Source organism: Podarcis erhardii (genome assembly GCF_964252035.2).
Source record: "Podarcis erhardii genome assembly, chromosome: 5".
Taxonomy (NCBI): Eukaryota; Metazoa; Chordata; class Lepidosauria; order Squamata; family Lacertidae; genus Podarcis; species Podarcis erhardii.
The window spans coordinates 54997258-55018903 of record NC_138509.1 but is presented as its reverse complement, the minus strand read 5'-3'; the positions used below and the strand labels follow the sequence as shown (position 1 = coordinate 55018903).

Genomic DNA, 21646 nt, shown 5'->3' with positions numbered 1-21646 from the left:
TTTTCTCCTTCAAAGCACAGAAGCGATTAAAACACCACCCATTTTTTGGTACATTTTGTGATGACAGAATATACAAAAAAAAAAATTCTATGTGTAAAATAAGCTTTGTGCAAATTAGATGCATGAAACTTATAGAAATTCAGTTCTCTCTGCTCAGAACAATGAGGTTCTTGGAAAGATTTGCTACACAGACACACACACACACACAGTTTCTATTACTCAGCCATTTTGACTTGCTTACTTCATAATCAGGCACTGAATGTTTTATGCACAAATGCTTTGCTCACAGTTGCACTGCAGCTTTTGTGCTCTTCCTCAGGACATAGCAAGAGGAGAGAGCTGGGAAGGATTTAAAAACAAAGAAATCGGGAACAGAGTGGTAATAATATGCATGCTGATGGGGTCCAAATTCTAGCTTTAGGATACAGTTCTAGGGCCACGTAAGCAGCAAGGTGCTTATACTGTCCTTCTAATGTGAGGCTCTTGTAAAATTATCTTCCCACAACTTGCAACCCTATTTACAATGAATGACATTGTGGAGAACGTGTTTCCAGTTTTCAGGGGTGTGGGTAACCAAAATGTCAGTGGTTTTGAAGAAGGAAGACGGCACTTTTTAATCTTTTCGGCAGCATGACAACCTGAGCAAAAATGGCATTGGGCAGGATCCAGTGGTGGGGCATTGGGGGTTCTGAGGCATCAGGCTTTGTCTCCAGCTCCAAATGGCGTGACATACCTCACTTCAGTTGGCCAGTGTGATCCCAGATGCATAGCCTGCAGCACAATGTGTCTTCACACTGGATTAGCTCTCAAGGACACTCCTCAGCCACCATGCTGGGATGGCCTAACAGACAACCGGCAGCCTATTTGAATCAGGGACTGGTACTTGCCCCATTGCCATGCCCACCCCACTTACCTGCTGTACTTAATACAGTTGTGGCCAGTTTTAGCCAACACATGGGTTTGATTTTCTCTGTTCCTCTGTTGCCACCTGGAGCAGGGGCAACCATGGAGGGGGGTGACAAATTATCAAGGAACAGTTACTGCCCTACTAGGGTGGTTCATAAAAAACTTTTTTTTTGAAAATGCCTGCTCCAAAAGTCTTATCTTACTACCATAGGGATTATATAGCTATAAATGATATTTCATGCATATAAGTTAATATCTTGACCCTCCATGAAAATAGCTGTTTACTTGGCCATTTTCCTATGTCGTGGGCTGAAATTTCAACTCAGTAGAGCAGGGTCAAGATATTAACTGATATGTATGAAATTTCAGCTATAGCTATATAATCCCTAGTTTAGTAAGATAAGACCTTTGGAGCAGGCATTTTCAAAAAAAATGTTTTAATGAACCGCCCTACTGCCCTAACCTCCGCTGGGCTTCCCGGGTCCTGGAAAGTCAGCCTATGTAAATAAAATGAGACTAGGTTGAGTAGATTAGGCCTTGCCTTGCCTTCATCTTTTGCAGGGGAAAAAAAAATATCAATGTGGGGGGCGGGGTGACAAGAAATTTTCCGTACCGGGTACCACCTGACCTTCCTACGCCTTTGCTCTGGAACAGCCTATTACTCATGCCTCATAACTGTGTAACTCAAGAAAGGCTTGCCCAAATTGCAAGATCCTGCGGAACTTTTGAACGTTTCTCTATTACAGCTTCCTTATCTTACATGACTGTGACAATTTATTCATTTTAGGTCTCATAATAGAATTGTACAGTGTATAGTGTGATGCAATGTCTTTATTTAGAAGCTTGTAATGGCTGGTTTTTTAAGAGTGTTAAAGGGATGCATTGTACCAAATGGGTTTCAGGTTTCTTTGTTTTTTGCTGAGAATGCTATAGTTATGTTGACTGGAGCTAACTATTTACTCCAAAGTTTATTTCACTTCATTAAATAATCTTTTGTTTGGATGTCAAATTGATTAATTTGCCTCTATAAGTCTTTGCCTACACACACACACACACACACACACACACACACACACCATATTGGGAATAAACCAGTTCCTACAGTAATTGTGGAAGCTTGGCCAAGATCTCAGGATGGTATATGTGCATGGGAAAAACCTTGTATGCAACTGGAACTGACTGTATTACTTTAGAAATCTGAATGTAAACACACATTAAATGCAAAGTTTTATGTGTATCTCTAAAATAAAAAAAAAGAAAGGACTTATGATTGAAAGCATAAGGAAGTGACAGAGACTGGAATTAGATTGGATTTGGCCACCTGGACACCAAACTGAAGCCTACTCAAGAGTCATGCTTTGTCATGTCTTGCCAAGACCTTTCTTTTGGCGTCTTCCAGGCACTGCAAGCACTAGGGTACCAGTTGCCAGACAGTTGGCAGACCCCATCATACATGTCCTTTTGTTGGCTTGGAATACATAGAGATCAGGAGCAGGGCAGAAAGTGCAATCCTTTCCCCCTCCATATACGCTGGATTATTGCAATGCATTCTGCATGGGGATAACTTTGAAGAGTCTGTAACAACTTCAGTTGGCTCAGAATATGGCTGCAAGTGTGTCTGTGAGTACTCACCCTTGGAATCATGCTACATCCTTCCAGACCAGCTGTCGAATTATTTCCTCCCACAGTTCAAAGTGAATTGGGGTGATTGGCAGGTCTTTTCACCTCTGAGTCCATGTGATGACAATAACTCTCCAAGTCAAGTAGGGCCCCCCCGTAAAGCCACAATATAGCCCTATGTTTTCTTATATGATGTCACTATGTTTCTCTAGGTCTATGGACTTATTACTATTGTTGTTGCTATTATTTAAATAAAATTAATTTTGAGCTGAAAACTGGTTCAGAATATTTGGGAAATGTAAAAGCCGTTGAATAACAGTTCTGATCCATGCAGTTGTTAAGGATGTGCCGATCACGTCAGTCTGTACTGGAATTGTTGTTGTTATGAGAGAGAGAGAGCTCGCACCTCAAGCATTCCTATTTTGCACCCTCATCTGGAAGTCCAGCTCATTCTACACCCATCACTGTGTAGCCAGCCTGGTACCCTCCAGATGTTGGGACTACAACTCCCATCATCCCCAGCCAGCATGTGCTACATATTCACAACTTTCTCAGTAACCCTTCTCCCAAAACTGCAGAGATTGGGAAGCAGGCAGTATTTATCACTTGTACTTAGAATATTTGAGTTCAAAGCAAAGTACATTTCTGTTGTTCCCCACAGACCTCAAAAGCAATTTTGCTTGTTAAAATAACTCTGTTTAGTAAGCAGAAATAGTTACAGTATTATAACGATGGTGGGTTTCCCCCTGTGTATTCTAGGAGTCCCAGCAGAGAAACACGTTGGGAATTCTGGTTCCATAATAGTACTTTTGTAGACTGAGTTCTTGGTCCAACAATTGCCAACACAGCAAAATAACTTCACTTGTACTAATAGCGCTATTAAATTACTTATGTGAATAAAATGGTGCATTGTACATTTCCTTAGCCTTCTTGGCCTTTTAAGGCTAAATATGCCACTACTTTCCCCCTTTACATGTTGAACATGTAAAATAAGCAATTGGGACAATCTCTGTGTGGTATCTTTCCCCCACCCCCAATGTCTATACTCATTTATGGTGGGGAGAAAATAGATGGAGGTTTCCTGTAACAAAATCTAGATCCTTTCAGTGAAGCTGACTAGGCGGAGATACAGCAGAAACAAAGGGAAGTATTTATGCACCCAGTGCACAATTAAACTCTGGAAGTTGCTACTACAAGGTGGGGTGATGACAACTGTACCTATTTTGCTTTCAAAGGGGATTAGACAAATTTATAGAGTATAAAGCTATAGGTGGCTTTGTGCTCTTCTAGATTCAAAGGCAGCATGGCGTGTGTTGCTCTGAGCTTTGACCTCACTTGGTAGTGGTTCACATCATAATATATCTGAGTACAGTAGAGGCCCATGCAAGTTGTGTTCAACATCAGCTTTCATACTGTAAACTTTTGCTTCCCAAACTCTGGTCATTAGAGTTTGAAAGTAGTACCAGCCTTTGGATCTGGCACACATATTGAGAACAAAAGCAGCACAACCTTCCATTCTGGAGAGTTACACAAGCATCTTGCAGTAATGGTGTCTTTGAACTAACTGTTAGAACTGATGGGGGGTTGTGTTTTCCACATTTTTCATTGTACAGCTGAGTGTTTGCATCCCCAAAGGGATTTATTGCCAACTACATGAGAGAGATGAGAAGTTTGGGGGCGGGTGGAGTTTGGAGGATGGCAGAAAGCACAGAACTGTCAAGGAATGAACTCTACCTTGTTCCTAGCTTATAGCCTTGGGGCATACTCTTTAGCATAGAAGCTGAAAGGTGATGCTTTATTTCAATGTTGCAAATTTTCACTCCTCCATTTTTGATCAAGAAGGTTGGTTTTAGAAACCTGTGCAAGGCAATGAAATATTGAGCTTGTGCTTTGTTTTACAAACTACTAAGTAAAGGATAGGATGCTATTTAATTTCCGTTGGGCGTCTGTCTTGTTCTTTCATTACTGTAGTGAAAGTCACCTTTAACACTTTAAGATTTGCATGGATTTTATGGGATTGCCTTGAAATGCTTGCCAAGGTATAAAAGCCGTATGGCTGAGGTACTTTTATAACACATGCTTCATAAACCCATATAAAGTGAGAAGAGTGCACTTCATCCTGTAAGACTGCATCATTATGTTCCAGAAAGATGATAATCTGGAGCTATATCTGCTAATTAAATCTGTTATTAATGTTAATTTCCAAGTAATAATAAGTCATGTTACAAGAAGTTGGAAGAGTAGGTCCAAGCTGGCTGGCCCTTTGGGGTAGAAAAAACCCACAGATTTTTCTGATAAAGGATTGAGGCCACTCAGAAGTTGGCAGTTTTGTAATCCCTGTTGGCCATTGGAATATTTACCTGAGATCTCAGATTAGAACAATTTGCAGAAAGGAAGGTCATGAATCACAATGACCCTCTAGGCAGAATTTGAAAGGGAACAAGTTAGGCATGGGAAGTTTTAAATCATATAATATAAACTCAATTATAGTGTTGAATTGGAATTGGGATGAGATAGAGCCCCACTCTTGGCAGCTTTCTGGAGACCATTGCAAAAGGCTGATCCCTGATTGGCTTTGATCAACCATGTGACCAGGAGAGGAAAATTTCTGCCACCCTAAAGGCTTTAATTTGCCTTTGTGACACAGTACATGGCTAAATCTGAAACATTTACACACACACACACACACACACACACACACGCACACACACACACACACACACACACACACACACACACACACACTGTGGTCCAACCAGAGCTTTTTTTCCAGTCACTGGGAGTTCACTGGGAATTCAGCTTCAGTAGCTCTCAGCCATTCTAAGAGAAGAAGGGAGAAGTTCATGGTGAGTTCCGGCACCTCTTTTTCTAGAAAAATAGTACTGGTTCCATTGTAATAGAATCTATTACTTGATTCCTGATTGGAAGAATGAAGCAGCCATAAAGGCTGGAAATCATGAGAAAAGAATGGCAACAGTTATGAATAGCCATGAAAAAGCTAGGATTAGAGGTTATGTCTAGGTTAAACTAAGGCAACAGGGCTTCCACAGACTGGACATGTTAGGTAAATCCTGCCCATTGTGTCCATGTATACACAGAGCCTGAAAACTGTAGGGTACCAGATTGCTCCTGCAGAGCTAACCAACACATTGAGTCCAGGGCTGGGACTAGCAAGCACCATCCCTGTTCCCCTCCCAACATGTTCATACTTTCAGAATGTCTGAAGGTGGTTCTAGCCTATTTCATTTAACCACCTTGAGTTTGAGTTTAAGATAATTCCTGCAGTTGAAGACATGTCTTTTCAGCTAAGTACTCTTGCTTTGGAAAGCATGAATATGCGCTGTATACAGAACCCAATTAGGCCTGCTTTTTGCAGACATTTCTTCAGGTGCAGCTTTATTTTGCTGCTTTTTTTTAAAAAAAGAGATGTTTCAGGCACAGCATCTGTGTTCTGTTAATGACAATGGGCGGTTGTTTGTGCCAAGCAGAAGCGCTCTTCTTTAGCCCAGCGGTTATTCCAGCATCAGGATGGTTTTGCGGCTTTCTGCCTACAAAAATTAAACAGAGGCAGGCTAACCTGGGGAGCATATATTCAAAAAGCTGACAAACTGGCTGCCTGCAAGCAAGAGTTTAATGTCCTCTATTTATTCCTGGGAACAAAAGGCATTTATTTCTATCCTGTCTTCTTTATTCATTTTGTAAGATGCTTCTTGCTAATGTAACTCAGCAGTGATATTGTTACAGATATTGTACCTACAAAACTTCTTGGCGCCCATTGAAAGAGGCGGACTCAAGTAATTTGTACTTGAAATTTATGTTTGGGGTTTTTTTTTGTGGGAGAGGAAATTAATAAGGCACAAGGAATGGTAATATTGATAGAAATGTCCCTTTATGGTACGACATAACATTCACAGTCAAAAGGGCTTTCTTTCTTCCTTCCTTCCTTTTGTCAAGAGATGCGGTTGTGTGGGCCAATAAGATTTTAAAGCATTTACGTTTGTAATCCAAACTGAGAATGGGAAGGGGACTAGTGGTGATATAATTTTACAGTCCCTCTGTGTGTAATTTGCTGAGGCTGGGCAAGTGCAGCTGGATTTCAGTAGGCTGTGGTTGGAAGAGGCCTGTTTTCAGGCAGGTCTGTCAGACTCATTGCCCTTTGGCTGTACTGTGATAGGGATGGGGGAAGGAACCTGATTCAGTTTCATGGCAAACTCGCCTCCCATCTGTAATACAGGGATAATAATACGGACTTGCCTTACTGGGTTGTTGCAATAACTACAGCTAGATAACAGAAGAAGCAAAGACTGCGGCCCCATCTGCACCATGCATGTAAAGCATTGTGATACCACTTTAAACAATCATGGCTGCCCCCACAGAATTCTGGGAAGTGTAGTTTGTTATGGGTGCTGATAGTTGTTCGGATACCCCTGTTCCCTTCACAGTTCTCAAAGTCCCCTGGAAAGGGCGGCTGAACTGGGACACTGCGAGGAGAAAGAGAGGGCATGGCTTGCTAAATGCAGTCATGACAGGGGTGAGATTCAAACTAGGGGTTCAGTCTCTATAGTCAATTCCAGATGAGCTGTTTCTTAAGCATTCGTCCTGATTAATTTGCAATGGATTCAAATGATAAGAAAGGAGTTTCTGACTAAACATTAGGAAGAACTTTCTGACAGTAAGAGTTGGTTGACGATGGGAAGGGCAGTCTTGGAAGGTGGTTGGCTCCCCTTCATGGGATATGTTTAAATAGAGGTTCGGTGCCCACCTGTCAGGGATTCCTAAGCTGTGATTCCTGCAGAGTAGATGACCCAGGGGATTCCTTCCAACTCTGCAATTCTATGATTCTATGAAATCTACTTTAATTGCACAACTTGAACTTGCCTTGTGTGGTTGAATCCCACCCACAAAACAGTGACAGCTTGGAAGCAGCCTTAGTCAATATGCTATAATGGAGGGTATGGATTAACAAGCACCTGTCAGTCACAATACTTGGCTTGTGGGTTGCATCTGGTCAAAGGGTATAAGCATGATAGGTCTTCTTATTTGTTTTGCCTTCTCAGTTATGAAAATTGTATCTGACAGAGGACCTCACAGAGAGGTTTTTATGCACACACAAAAGTGGAGGGAAACTTAAAGAGATACATTAATTTTGGACCCAGCATGACCATTTATAGGCAGGCTATACTATAATAAGTGAACAATCAGTCTATTCTTTTATTGTGGAAATGTACACCCGAGCAAACATGAAAATCATCTGGATTCTTTCAAGAAGGGAACATTAAAATGGGTATGAAGTGAGAAATTCGCTTTGCATCGTGGCAGATGAAGATAATGGACTTTATGGAACTTGCCGAACTGACCGGGAGACTCCAAGACCAGAGAGAAGAGACAGTGGAAGAAGACTGGAAGAAGTTTAAGAAATATTTGAAAAAATATGTTAAATATTTAAACCTTAGAATAGCTTTGGAAGTGGATATAGGCTGTAGGGTTAGAAGTAGAAGATAGGGTATTTTAAAATAGTATTATTTGTATGTGATAAAATGTGAAGTTATTTTAAGTGTGATTAAAAAAAAAGATGGTTAGAAATTATGATATATGTAAACTGCTAAAGATGAAGTAAAATGAAAATCAGATAGGTGGGACTTGGGGAAGCCCACTTAATGTTTAGATAAATAAGGATATGACAAGAATTTGTTCGTATTGTTTTCTTTTCTGTTTGTGTTTTTTATTTGTGTTATAAAATGAATATTTTTGGGGGGAAGAAAAGAGAAATTCACTTTACATCAAATGCAAATATCTTGTTGGAGGCAGTTTGCATCTGAATGCCAGTTGCTGGGAATCACAAGTGGAAAGAGTGCTGTTGCACTCAGGTGCTGCTTCCAGGCTTCCCATAGGAATCTGGTTGGCAACTATGAAAAGAGGATGCTGAACTAGAGTGACCTTTCACCTGATCCAGCAGGCAGGACTCTTCTTACGTTAATTAACATATCCCACAAATTCAAAAGAAGAAGAAGAAAAGCGATAAAAACCATGAATTCTAGAAACATGCACTTCAAAACTATGCCTTAAAGCAAGTAAATGTTTTAAGATTCTAGCATGAATCACCTATGGGTGATTCCTGTTTTTACTGGATTTTCTTGCTCCACTGGAATTGCATCCAGGTATCTGGCATCACAGTCTAGACTGTGCCCTTGCAAATCCTTCACAGAACAATTTCTGCAGCCAGGATGCAGAAAGGAAAGGGAAACCTTATTCCCTTCAAGTTCGTTTTGCAGCACTTCCCCCCCCCCCCCGAAATAATGTACTTTATATCCTTCTGTAATGGACAGAGAAAAACAATATATAACAAAATGTTCCAGAAAGTAGCAAGGTGAACTATAATTTCCTCTTTAATAAAGGGCTGCCATTTAATCTAATATTATAGAAAATGATTAGATCTTAAAAGGCTATAAATTATATTTGACAACTCTCTGGTGTTCCTTATGGCAATTATAAATGGCGGTCCTGGGCATTGCCAGAGAAGCTGGTGTTTGTTTATTGGCTGCTAATGAAAAGAGATTAATCTAAATCACGAATGGGGTGGATCCTTTGCTGAAGACACATAATAAGAAGAGGTAGTTTTGCCCTTTGACAAATGTAAAGTATCTATTTTTTATTATGATGATTATTTTGGTTCACATATTATTATTTTGGAGGGGGTTGCTGTGGAAAGGGTTAAATGTTATTAAATAGGGAGATAGGCGCTCACTGCACAGTCTTTTCCTTTACCACGAGCTTTTCCATCTTTGCTTTACTGAAGCTGATACCGTTTTGATTTTCTTGTGTGAACCAAAGCTGGAAAGGCTCCCTGCTGATTTGTATAATCCAAGCCAAACTGATATCGGTTTCAGTAAACCAAAGATGTTGGGGATTTTGCTCATCATCTGTCATGTCTGGGAACAGATTACCAGAAAAAATGGTTACAGCTACGCTTCACGCTCACTCTCCTAGTTGTGCTCCGATGCTTGGGACTCTTATACATATTCAGGCCAAGCTTAATAGATTAGATTTCTATTTTATAGCTCCTTCCTTGAATGAAGCCACAAGCAGACCCCTGTTCCTCCTTCCAGGACCCCCCACCTCTTTCTTTGCTAGTCTGTTGTAGGTTCTGGAGTGGACTAGTCTGTGATGAACCCTGGGCATTCTGAAATCAAGGAATTGATGTTCCACAAATCTTATAGGAAGGTTGTATTGGGATCAGGCTGAAGACATTGATCAGTTCAATCAGGAACTGAACCAGTGAGTGAAATGTGGTAGAGGTCATTTGTTGTGTGTGTGTGTGAAGCAGCTAATTGGGAATAGCTCAGAAAGCAAACAATGCAGGTCAAACTGAAGTGCCCCATATTGTCTACTCCTCAATAGGGATGGGCAAATCTTTCAGTTTTGATTTCTCTCCATTGCTCATTTCCCCAACACCTCGGGTTACAAACATTTTGGGTTACAGACTCCGCTAACCCAGATGTAGTACCTCAGGTTAAGAACTTTACCTCAGGATGGGAACAGAAATCGTGCACCGGAGGCATGGCCGCAGCGGGAGGCCCCATTAGCTAAAGTGGTACCTCAGGTTAAGAACGGTTTCAGATTAAGAATGGACCTCTGGAATGAATTAAATTTGTAACCAGTGGTACCACTGTATTAAGTTCACTTCTTCAGATATCTGCACCAGTTCACTTTTTTTTTAGAAGTCCTTATGAAAATCCATCAGGTACTAATTTCTTCTAATATGCACAAATCTGTATGCAACTGTGCCTAATATATAAAGTTTTGTGAAGCAGTTTTCCTGAATATAGTGCATTTTTGTACGCTATTTTCATAAATATATGCACACCTTAGTATATGCATTTTTGTACACATAACTTGGCTGTAGAACTGCCTTGCAAAATTCAGAGAAGTGCAAATTTTGATGGATGGCTGCATTTCAGTTTGTTCATTGTTCCTGAAAGTGTGAATTGGGGAGTTTTGCCTTTAAATCTGAACTGAACTAAATTCCTCCCCTTTCGTACTCCCATTTACTTGTTGGAGATTAGTGAAAGCTATGCAAGTGTGAATACTGGCTAGATCACACCCTTTTATTATGCAAATTCCTTGGTAACGCTTTTGAGGGTAAAGCCACTTCCGGCCTGCCCCAGGAGGTGGGGTTGCGGGCTTCACGCCCACCCCACATGAGCGGGGGCTGGTCCCAGCCCCCGCGAGAGCAGGGGATTCCCGGTCAGGTCTGCCCCCCCAGCCAGCCAATCAGCTGGCTGGCTGGGGGTCATGGCCTGCCCTATTTAGGGCCGGTGCAGAGGGGGCTCGCCCTCTTTTCGCCGGCTCACCCCCACGTTTTCCCACCCTCCCTCCCTTTAACTAGGGTTAGGTAGGTCCTGGACTTTGCTATGGACTTCGGTCTGTCGCCGCAAGGGGCATGGTAGGAATTTTTCCCAATTGGCGATTTCTGGCCTTTTGGTTTTTCGCCTACCTCGTAGCAACTCGTCACAACTTCTTGGCATTGGCGGTAGGCATTGGTAAGAAGGTGTTAAGAGTATGTGTGTGTGGGGGGAGGAACGCCATCACCTCCCCCCAGCGAGCGAAGGGTGGTCCGTTAAAGGACTCCGGGGGGCGTGGCCCTGTCCGAAGCCTATGGAGGTGAGGGCCAAAGGCACGCCCCAGAGCGGTGACCCGGGGGAGCTCCTAGTCGACGTGCCTCGGCAGGAGACTCCCCCGATATAAGGTTATCCCTTCCCCGTGTCTCCAGCAAACGGGCTGGAGCCGTATAGTCGTTAGGACCAATGCCTAAGCCAATGCCTCTCATTCCTGAATTCAATAAAGTTGTGGCCTAATTCGCCCAATTAACCTTAAATTATGGTGTCTCGTGTCTTTATTTACCCTGGTGGGGGGCGGGAACTCGCCACACAACTAGTTGTTACAGGATGATGTGGAAGGTAAAGCTCATCAGAACCTTATTTCCCTTTTCAGCTCAAGGAAGGGGAAAAGCTAGATATTTATACATGAAGGGTAATTAGTGGTATTTTCGAAACAGAGAAAGGAACTACAGCTGGAGACAAAAATGCAGAAAGCTGGGCTGTGGTAGGCTAGAGGGTATCTCGGAGAATCTGATTTGTGGCAGCGGATTTATTGATTGTAGGAATGTTTAACTTCTGCAAACACTGTGAGCTATATTTGCCAATAAACCCATATATTAATGCCAAAAAAGAAGAAGAGAGATTGCAGTGATCTCTGCATGCAAAGGAAGCCAAACTCAGCTGTGCTGTATCTGGAAAGTCTGATCACTTGGGAAAGTGGAGATTGCACAAGGAATATGCTCACTTTGCAGAGCTACCAGATAAATTTTTTTCTTGGTTAGTCTTCAGACATGAGTCCTATGTGGTTGCTGCTAGTTGCAATTATTAAGGATATGGGGAGACAGAGCCCTTCTGTGCTCCCCATTCAGAGTTACAGCAAACAACTTGGTTGGCAGGAAACATCCAGGGAAAGCACATCTTCCCTCAGGATATTATGGAAAGATGAGAACTTTGTTCACATGTTTCCCACATCTTCACTGAATATGGAGGCTCAGGAAGATGATCATGCTTCTGGCCCTTTCCAAACCTCCACATTTTCAGTGGATTGTCTGGGCAGAGCCAGTGTTTGCAGAAGTTAAAGTACATAAGCTAGGCATATGTGATCCGGGACTTGGTCTTCTGAAAAGTCTTCAGCTGCATAGAGAGAGCCTAGCCCCATACAACTTGTTTGCCTAAAGTATTTTTGCAAGTCTTTGGCTGAATACACAGAGGTAGGGAGCAGAAACAGTGAGCGCCATCACATTCTCCCAGTCAACCTTTTAATCTGAATGTGTGGAGTCCCCTAGAGATACAGCTGGCACAAGTTCCTTTAAGCAGAGTTTCCTGACAAAGCAGCTGCAAAGGGAGATATGCCACACACATTTAAACTATAGGGACTGTAAGTCCCCAAATAGCACAACCAGTGCTGTAAGGCTGCAATCCTATTCCCACCTACCTGGGAAGAAGGCCTATTGAAGCAAAAAGTGAGTCAACAATGAATCATTGGGAAATTTGGATGCCCATTTACTGTACTCTATAATTAAGACCCTTAACCTCTTTATCCAAGCTTAGAACAAGAGGAAATCTTTAATCTATAGCATTCTTCACTTGATAACCTTTAGTGAGTGGCAAATCTGTTTCCCCAGAGAATCTTTGTTTTAAAAGTAGCATCCTTCTGAAATGTTTTGCTTTGTGGCAATCTTCCATTCTCTTTCATCTAGTCTGCAGATGTAAGCAAATGTTAGTAATGGGAGCTACAGATATCTCTCTTATCCTCTGGATATGAATAAATAGATCAGGAAACAAAGTTAGTCCCAAACAGAAGCTTTCTTGAATCCTGAAAAGGTGATTTAGTCCCCCCCACCCCGCAAATAGGGATTAGAGGTGACAACCCTTTTCTCTTTTATTGTGCAATATGGAAGTCCTTTGGGAAGCAAAAAGAAATAAAGGCTTATTTCCATGGTATACTGAGCTTTTGTCACAGTGGCCCCAGAGATGATAGAGGTGATAATTCCTATTGAACTAGGTTTTTGCTGAAGTGAGGCTTTGAGATTCTCAAAGCTGATTTTTAGTGCCAAGCTGAAATGCTGCTAGCCTGATCTTACACTCTGAAGCAACAGCAGGTCTGCACAGACAAAACTGCTTGTGTGCTATGATTCCGGTTGAACACAAAAAGTATATAATCTGGCACTGGGAAATAAAATTCAGCTTCCTGCAAATTTCAGCTATCAAAAAAAAAGGGGGGGGGGTATGTCTGAAAATATATGCATGAAAGCTGATCATTCTAATTTAATGGATAGTTGTTCTTATCGCTTGAAAGACCGTGTGAGCAAGGAGTTGCTGAATAAGATAAGAGGTGGAGCTTAGTCACCTACATAGCTCCTTGCTCCTCGCCATGACTATGAAAACTGGAATAAATTATGCAAAATAGGAAATATTGCAGAATAGATCATGCAAAATAAGGCATTATGTAAATTTTCCCTTTCTGTGCTATTTATACCAGCCGTAGAATAAAGCTTTCCTTGTTGCAGAATTTTGGCACATGCGATAAAAATCGGTGACTGTGGAGTATTATACAGACCATTGCAACCATTTAGAGTTAGCTGAAGGGGTCACCTTGACCCTTGTCACTTTGTCTGCCTAATGACAGTGGTGAATTCCTAGGTAGAATGCTTTCCCTTTTTTGCTATCACCAGTATAAATAATTAGCTGATCTAAGAACAAGCTAGTTTGTTTAGTTTCTGAAATTTATTACTTCCCAGAGCATAAACAGAGTAAAAGCATCCGATCATTACTGCTGCCCAAATGCCCAGGAAAAGAAAAGTTTATTTGTCTGGCATCAAAATGATGACAGAGTTGGTGCTACATGGGCCTTTCAGGGAAGAGCAGTCCATGGATGGAAGCTACTACTCTATGGAGCTCCTTTGGAGCTGGTGCACAGAGTAGTTTGTCAGATGACAATCTCAGGGTCCATGCAGGTTTGCATGAGGAGAGGTGATGTCGTGAAGAGTATCCTTGTATGTCAGTGTCAATTGTGCTACCACAAAGGGCTTGCCAAAGGAACTAAGTTTGGAATAAAACATTTTAGTACACAGTGTACAGTATAAGGCCTTATATATAGTTGGTTGTCATATCTGATATTGACACTATTATCACTTCAGATGCAGAGTTCAACATTTCAGTGTGGAATATGAAAATCATTCACTGGGCAAAATGTTTAAACCAGGAGTGGGGTGCATCTTTCAGCCTGAGGGCCACATTACCTCACAGAGAACCTTCTGGTGGCCACATGCAGATGGTGGGCGGGGCCAGAGACAAAGGTGGACAGGGCAATGGATGTGACTCTTGCCTTTGTCTATACATCCATCCACCCCTCTCCACCATTGATTCAGGCAAGAGTTCAATGGTGTATTCCAACTAGGCAATGTAACTGTATACAGTGGTAAAGGTAAAGGGACCCCTGACTATTAGGTCCAGTCATGGCCGACTCTGGAGTTGCGGCGCTCATCTTGCTTTATTGGCTGAGGAAGCTGGCGTACAGCTTCCGGGTCATGTGGCCAGCATAACTAAGCTGCTTCTGGCGAACCAGAGCAGTGCACGGAAACGCCGTTTACCTTCCCACTGGAGTGGTACCTATTTACCTACTTGCACTTTGCCGTGCTTTCAGACTGCTAGGTTGGCAGGAGCAGGGACCGAGCAACGGGACCTCACACCGTCGCGGGGATTCGAACCGCCAAACTTCTGATCGGCAAGTCCTAGGCTCTGTGGTTTAACCCACAGCACCACCCGCGTCCCTTTTATATACAGTGGTGCCTCGGTTTAAAAACAGTCCTGTTTACGAACCATTTGGTTTATGAACTCCACAAAACTGGAAGTAGTATCCCGGTTTGAAAACTTTACCTCTGTCTAAGAAAAGAATCCGAACAGTGGAAGGGCATCAGTGGTGGGAGGCCTCATTAGGGAAAGTGTGCCTCGGTTTAAGAATGGTTTCGGTTTAAGAACGGACTTCTGGAACGGATTAAGTTTGTAAACCAAGGTACCACTGTAGGGACAATTATTACATGTAATGTAACTATATAGGGGCAATTCTTATCACATGATAATAATCTCAAGTTAGTATCAGATATGTAATTAAGCCTATTTCCACCTTGTCTTTCCTTTCTTTTTATATAGATAATGCTCTTGAGTGATCCTGAGATTGAAAGTAGCATACTGATCAGTAACGATGAAGGCGCCACCTATCAAAAATATCGGCTCAGCTTCTACATCCAGAGCCTGCTGTTCCATCCTAAGCAAGAGGACTGGATTCTAGCGTACAGCCTTGACCAAAAGGTACATTGCTCATTATATATCTTTGCCTCGTTTCAGATGCAATGCTATACCAGTGTTTAGTTCTACATGCACTAGAAGCAGTAAGCCTTAGGCACAAGTGCTCTCTCTTCTCTGGTATGATAGGAAGCATTTAAATTGTGAATTAGAGTCCAGCAACATCTCATCAGCCCCAGCTAGCATGACCAATGGCTAGCCATTGTAGTCCAGGAATATCTGGAGGGCCACAGGTTCCAACTACCCTTTAAAATACAAGCCAGGATCAAACCTAACCTATGGTTTGATCATGGCGATCAAATCATGGTTTAGAGTTTCCCCAGATCAAACCACAAACTCTGGTTAGTTTAAAACAGGGAGTGAAAGCTTCTGATCACTTCCTTTTGGCACATTGGAAGTTGAGAGGGAAGAAGGAAGCAGGGCCTGAACTTTAGGCCGCTGTTGCTCATTCCTTGTATACATACTATCTGGTGAATAAATGTCTGGAGAATCCATACTGTCTAGTGATGGCAATTCATCTACAGAAAGTTGTTTTATTTTTTTTGGGTGGATCATCTGTATCAGGTACTCAACAGGAGAAAGAAGACTGCATTCAGCAGTGGGGCAAAACCCGAAAAAATACTTGGTTAACACATTCACATCCAAATGCACCAGCTTATTCTGAGTGGATGAACATGCATTCACCAAACTTTTTTTTTATAATAATTTTTATTAATTTTTCATTAATAATAATCCAATATAAGCCACATTGATACAATACCAGATCATAATACAATTAAAAAAGCCAATTATTCCATTCCAAATTAAACATTTTTGGGTGACTTCCCATGTTCTGGTCTTGGGGAGATGCTATTGTTGTTCCTTCTCCTGCTTCCATTCTTATTTAATCCAAATAATACCATCCCAATGTTATTCCTTTATGCATTCACTGAACTTTAAATAGTGCTCCCAGGTCCCTGCACAGGGCATTCACCTGCAACCCTCATTTTTTTGCCTCACACTATTGGCTTCCCCATTTCCAAGCTTGCAAAAATGATTTCTAAACATAGGAATTTAAACTACTCTTTGTGCCTGTGGTCAAGGGCACTCATGGAGTCATGGTATACTGAAAGCAAAATTGCAAAGGGGTCAGGTACATCTGTGCTATCATGTCTATTTAACACAGCTGCCATCCCTGTTTGTTGTAGCACTGTTAATCCTGTCAGGTGCAAATTGTAACAAAACTGCAGTCCTTTATTATGCCTCAATCTTTAGAGAAAACGTCAAAAGGAGCCCAGAAACTTAGAAGCCCTGTTTAAGCATTACTCACATTTAAGAAGAAAAAGAAGAAAGGATGGCACTGTAGTTTTAGTTCTGCCTTACTATCACATCTCTCCCCTGCTTCCAGTAGCCACATGTTGCACATGATTGGGTGAGTTGAAAGACAGATTATTGGCGGCAGCGCAAATTGCTGTGGGAGAACTGGGGTGTGTGTGGAGGGGGCGGTTCCTTTCTGTGTGGTTGGCTGACTCTGACATTGGTTTCAGTTGGTTGATAGGATTTCCTGCTGAAATCCAAAAATTGAATTGGCCAGTGACGGCCTTTCTGAGAGGCAGGGCTCTGGGGACAGGCTGGGTGAAGCTTGTCATAACAGGTCCTCCTTCACATCACTAATCTGGCACGACTCTTATGTGTGGCTTTCTGCTCACATGGCCATAGGCAACACGTGGTTTCTGAGGGCTAAGGGCAATTCACCATTGGGGGAAGGTCTAAAAGCAGCCCCGCTCCTTGTTCTACATGCCTATGATGAGCAATGCATGAATAGGGCTATACTGTCTGAAGAAAATAATGTTATCCCATAGACACTGTAATGTTGACGGCAGACATTTTTCATGAAAGATCATCTAAAAGGATCTCTGTTAGGAACAAACACATTAGTTGTCTTTTTGGTGATGGGGTTATGCATAACTGTTGCAGGATATGGATGAGAGGGTAACTGCAGAGCAATAGTCTTGAAATAACGATAGATTCAAAAGAAGTGCTCGCCATGTAACAGCCTGAAATTTTTCTTGATGGATGTTATTGATGGGATGGCAATTGTCGGTTGTTGCTTTTGCAGAAACCATGCTCCCTCTGTTTGTTGCCTTTTCTTCCACCTAAAAGCTGGATTCTGATCTAACCCCTGCTGCAGCGTCTCTTCTCCCATTCAATTTAACGAAGGAGCACATACTGTGAAGTGCTTTCAAATGCAGCAGGAGCTGAGATATACCCATTAGTACTCTGCAAAGCATCATGTATATGGATGATGGTGTTCAATGGATGGGTGAATAAAACAACATGGAGCACCAGTTTATAATTTTTCAATATATAGTCACACCCATTTTCAATCTTTTTAGAACACAGAATTATTTGTAAACATCGAAATTAGCAAGTTCCCCAACCTTGTCAATGCATGCTTGCATTCAAAAGCTTTGGTTAGTTCCTCAATTAGACCAGGCCAGATCTCTCAGGGAAAATTCAGTGTATCTTCTCTCTTCTGCAATACCCCTTGCTTTAAAAAGCCCATGTATCCAACACATCCTAAGTTCTTCTAGCCAGAGCTGGACCATTGAGCTCAGAGAAGCAATGAATTGTGTTCACACTCTTTCCCAAAGCTGAGGGAGTATAAAAGTATATATGCCTCAGGTTTCCTACTTCTTCATGAGTACATGCATATCCCCAAGGAATATATAGACTGGGGGGAGAAGTGGGGCAGACGATAGGCACCAGCTATTATTATTTTTACCTTTCAAGTGCTACCTGTGGAACATTTACTGCAGGAGATGGTCTTGCAATCTAACAAAAATTATAGCAATGATCCCTAGGCTTTTGAGGGAACAAGTACAAAACTGCTTTCATATGGAAGTTTCTTTTGGGGTGTTGGATATGCTCATTACAAGTATCATGACTCAATGATGCCTTTTTCTGATCTCCTGTTTGCCCATGCAACAGATGTTTGGAATTGTGAGCTTTGTGTGGAACACAGTGGGGTGAGTGCATTGTGACATTTCCCACAGTGAGCTCCCACCTTAGATTTTGGAATGTCTGTTGGAGCATGCACAAGAAGCAGGGGAAGTTCTTTGGCTCAGCAGTTATATTTGTGAAGCATCGCAGCTTTCCCTTGGAGAGTAAATTCATTAGTGGCCCATTGAACAATGTCTCCTGTGCTGCAATATACCACAGTCCCCAGGTCTTTTACTGCCTGACCTAAGTAATTTAATGCACTTTAAAGTGTTCTATTATATACTGCACCAGTAACCACAGATAATAACTTGAATATAGCCTTTACCTTGTTAACAGAAGGCACCAGGTTCACATTGCTATTTCTTTGATGATGCCACAGTGACATTTGCAGATGCAAAGCCACTGTAAATGTAGAGTTCTTTACTGTGCCAGGCAGTCATTGTATGAAAGGACTTAGCCAAATGTCAGTCCTTTTGCAAGCTCAGATGATCGGTGTATCCAGGAATTTCGCAGTATGAATTGAAAGACCCAATATATCTGTTTGATGTAGCTGAATGGTTTGATGTTACTTTTAAGCTAGAATATATATATATATATATATATATATATATATATATATATATGCGCGCCTGTGTTTGGACAAAGACCATGGTAATAAAGAAACAAATGATCAGCTGCTGGGTATATGATTTGTCTGTCAGGAAACTCAGTGGTAATCCAGGCTAGGGTTGGTTTGGGTTAGAATACCCAAATTCTATAACTCCCCACTCCTAATTTGTGAGACTGAATGTTCCAAATTCTGCACTTTTTGCGTGTGAAAGGAGAAAAGTTATGTACGTTCATTTTCTTTAAGAACATAAGACGAGCCTGCTGAACCAAGCCAATGGGTCATGTCATCCAACATCCTCACTGTGGTCAGCTACATGCCTTTGGGAAGCCTGCAAGCTGGACATGAGCAAAGCAGCTTTCTGCAAGTCCAAGCGACTGGTATTCAGAGGCATAATGTTAAAGTTGGGGGGGGGATTTTTTGGTGACTGGATGCTGGTGTAAAGACCTCAAGACCTTCCCCTTGTGGTCTCTTCTCCCCATTCCACGGGTCTCGAGCCACTACACCCCTCTATACTGCTGAGTATGTGCTCAATCACATGGTATGCTTTTTAAGCTCAAAGGGTTATCTGGTAGGGGAGATAAAGGATGCTGGCATGCGGGGCAGCTGTGTTCACATTCTCAGCGGAACTCATTATCTTGGGACATGTCATGGCTTTAGTGAGGAGGCTGTTTCAGAGGTTTGATGGTGGCAATGGAATTCAGCTTTGGTTCAGAAATTCATAGAACTGATAGAATTGTAGAGTTGGGAAGAACCATGAGGGTCATCTATTCCAGGCCCCTGCAATGCAATACTCTTTTGCCCAACATGGGATTAAGAGTCTCATGCTCTACCAACTAGCTATCACTTTCTAATAAATGGCTTATTACTAAAAACACCTGCCACAATGTTGCTAATCAAACAAGTTGTAAAATGCAAGAGCTTGGCAATCAAAGGCCTCATCTTCCACTAAGTATATTCATCATCAAGATTCTTCATTAATCTATATATCCCCACCTATGAGTTGCTGAATTAGATGTTTGAGATAGTATGGCAGTGTGCCATCTCAGCACACCTGGTAGTCAATCTCCATCCCAGCAAGGTCTTCCCAGTAATCACAGTGCTGTAATTTGAAAGTCTAATTCCACGTATGGAGTCATCATGACTTCCGAGACTGTATAATGTCTGCATGTGTTTAAAAGAATGACAAGAAAATGGGTTGTATGGTGGGGAGCGGAGAGAGGGAGGGCAAGGCAAGTTACATAGACATGAAAGTTAGAAGCAGGACTCCCATAATTACCAAATCTGTTCACAAATCTTTTCAAAGTGAGATTTAAACCCCGTCTTAACATTATATGCACTACTACTTAACTCTAGATCATTGACAGTAGCAAATCCAGCCCCTGATAGAATCCAACAAACTAATAGCTACCTTAACAGCTTACATAATTTCCATCTACTTATTTTTAATAAATATTTTATATCTATAAATATGGAGCTCTCCTTAGATGGGCTCAGAATAAGCTGAGCAATTTCTCACAACGTTTGGGTGAATGCTCATCTCATTCCACAGCAATGCAACTTAAATCTTGTCATATCACCACTGATGAGGCGCGGACAGATCCAGTAACTGCCCCGACCTTCCCACTCACCCGTGAGCCTACCACTGGAGTCGCAGTGCCAGTGCCAGGCAGAAAAAAAGATTCTTCCCTCCCAAAGCTAGGGTCAAAGTTGGAGCCACAGTGTCAGGACTGTGCTGTGAGCAGCAGTCTCTGAGATGAGCCAAGACAGTGGTGAGGGCCAAAGAGCAAACCAGGAGGCAGGACTGAGAAGTAACTAAGGATACTGGCCAGTCCTCATGAGGAATTTGTGTTCAATCCAGACTGGGCCGGAAGAGGAAGCACTTTATATCGCTTCCTGCCCAGAAGGTTCCAATTGCCAGCCTGGGTGGGCAGAGTCAGTTCAGAGAAGCTGCCACCTGCAGTTCAATGGGGCAGCTACACCCAGATTCAGCATTTCCTGACACATAGCTAGATGATGATGATGATGATGATTCTGTGAACCTCCTTGAGATCTTATGATGAAGGGTTGTATATAAATCTAATCAATAAAATAAAATAAATGAGAGGGCTGGTGTGTGGGCAGAATCATTGGGAGACAGAAGGTTGAGAGGCCACGGACAGTGGATAGGAGTTGAGCTGTCAGACTCGAATTAAAATAGCAGCATGAGTTTCGTATTCCAAGCCAAAGGATTATGAAACTCGACAACAGCTTTGCATTTCTTAGCCTCTGCTGAAGGTTAAGGACCTGATGAAGAATCTATCCACTGCAAATTCCATTATAGAATGTGCATTATGCGGCGTAGATGGTTAGATAAGGCATTTTTATGCACTTCATGCCTGTGTGACAACCGGCAATTATGTAAACCTTTGTTACATTTAAATGCAGTCTAGCACTTGGAAAGTGTTTCCTGTTTTCAAAACGGTAATAGTCTGCGGAAACTTCAGCAGTGCCGCGTCTCACTTCTTTTCTGTACACATCACTAGATTGTTCGGGTTGAAACTACAGGTATTTTACCTTGTCATGTGCTGAAATAAAGTGCAGCGGCTATCTTTTATTCGCTTGCACTGAGCAAGTATGAAAGGAGGAG

General features: G+C 42.0%; 1 protein-coding gene across 1 annotated transcript in view; it reads left to right on the top strand.

Annotated features, from left to right (window-relative positions):
- SORCS3 (sortilin related VPS10 domain containing receptor 3) overlaps window positions 1-21646 on the top strand; it is a 419522-nt gene that overhangs the window by 212095 nt on the left and 185781 nt on the right. The window contains exon 4 of the mRNA XM_081863378.1: window positions 15276-15434. Within this exon, the coding sequence (XP_081719504.1) occupies window positions 15276-15434 (159 nt within the window). The remainder of the gene's footprint in view (window positions 1-15275; window positions 15435-21646) is intronic.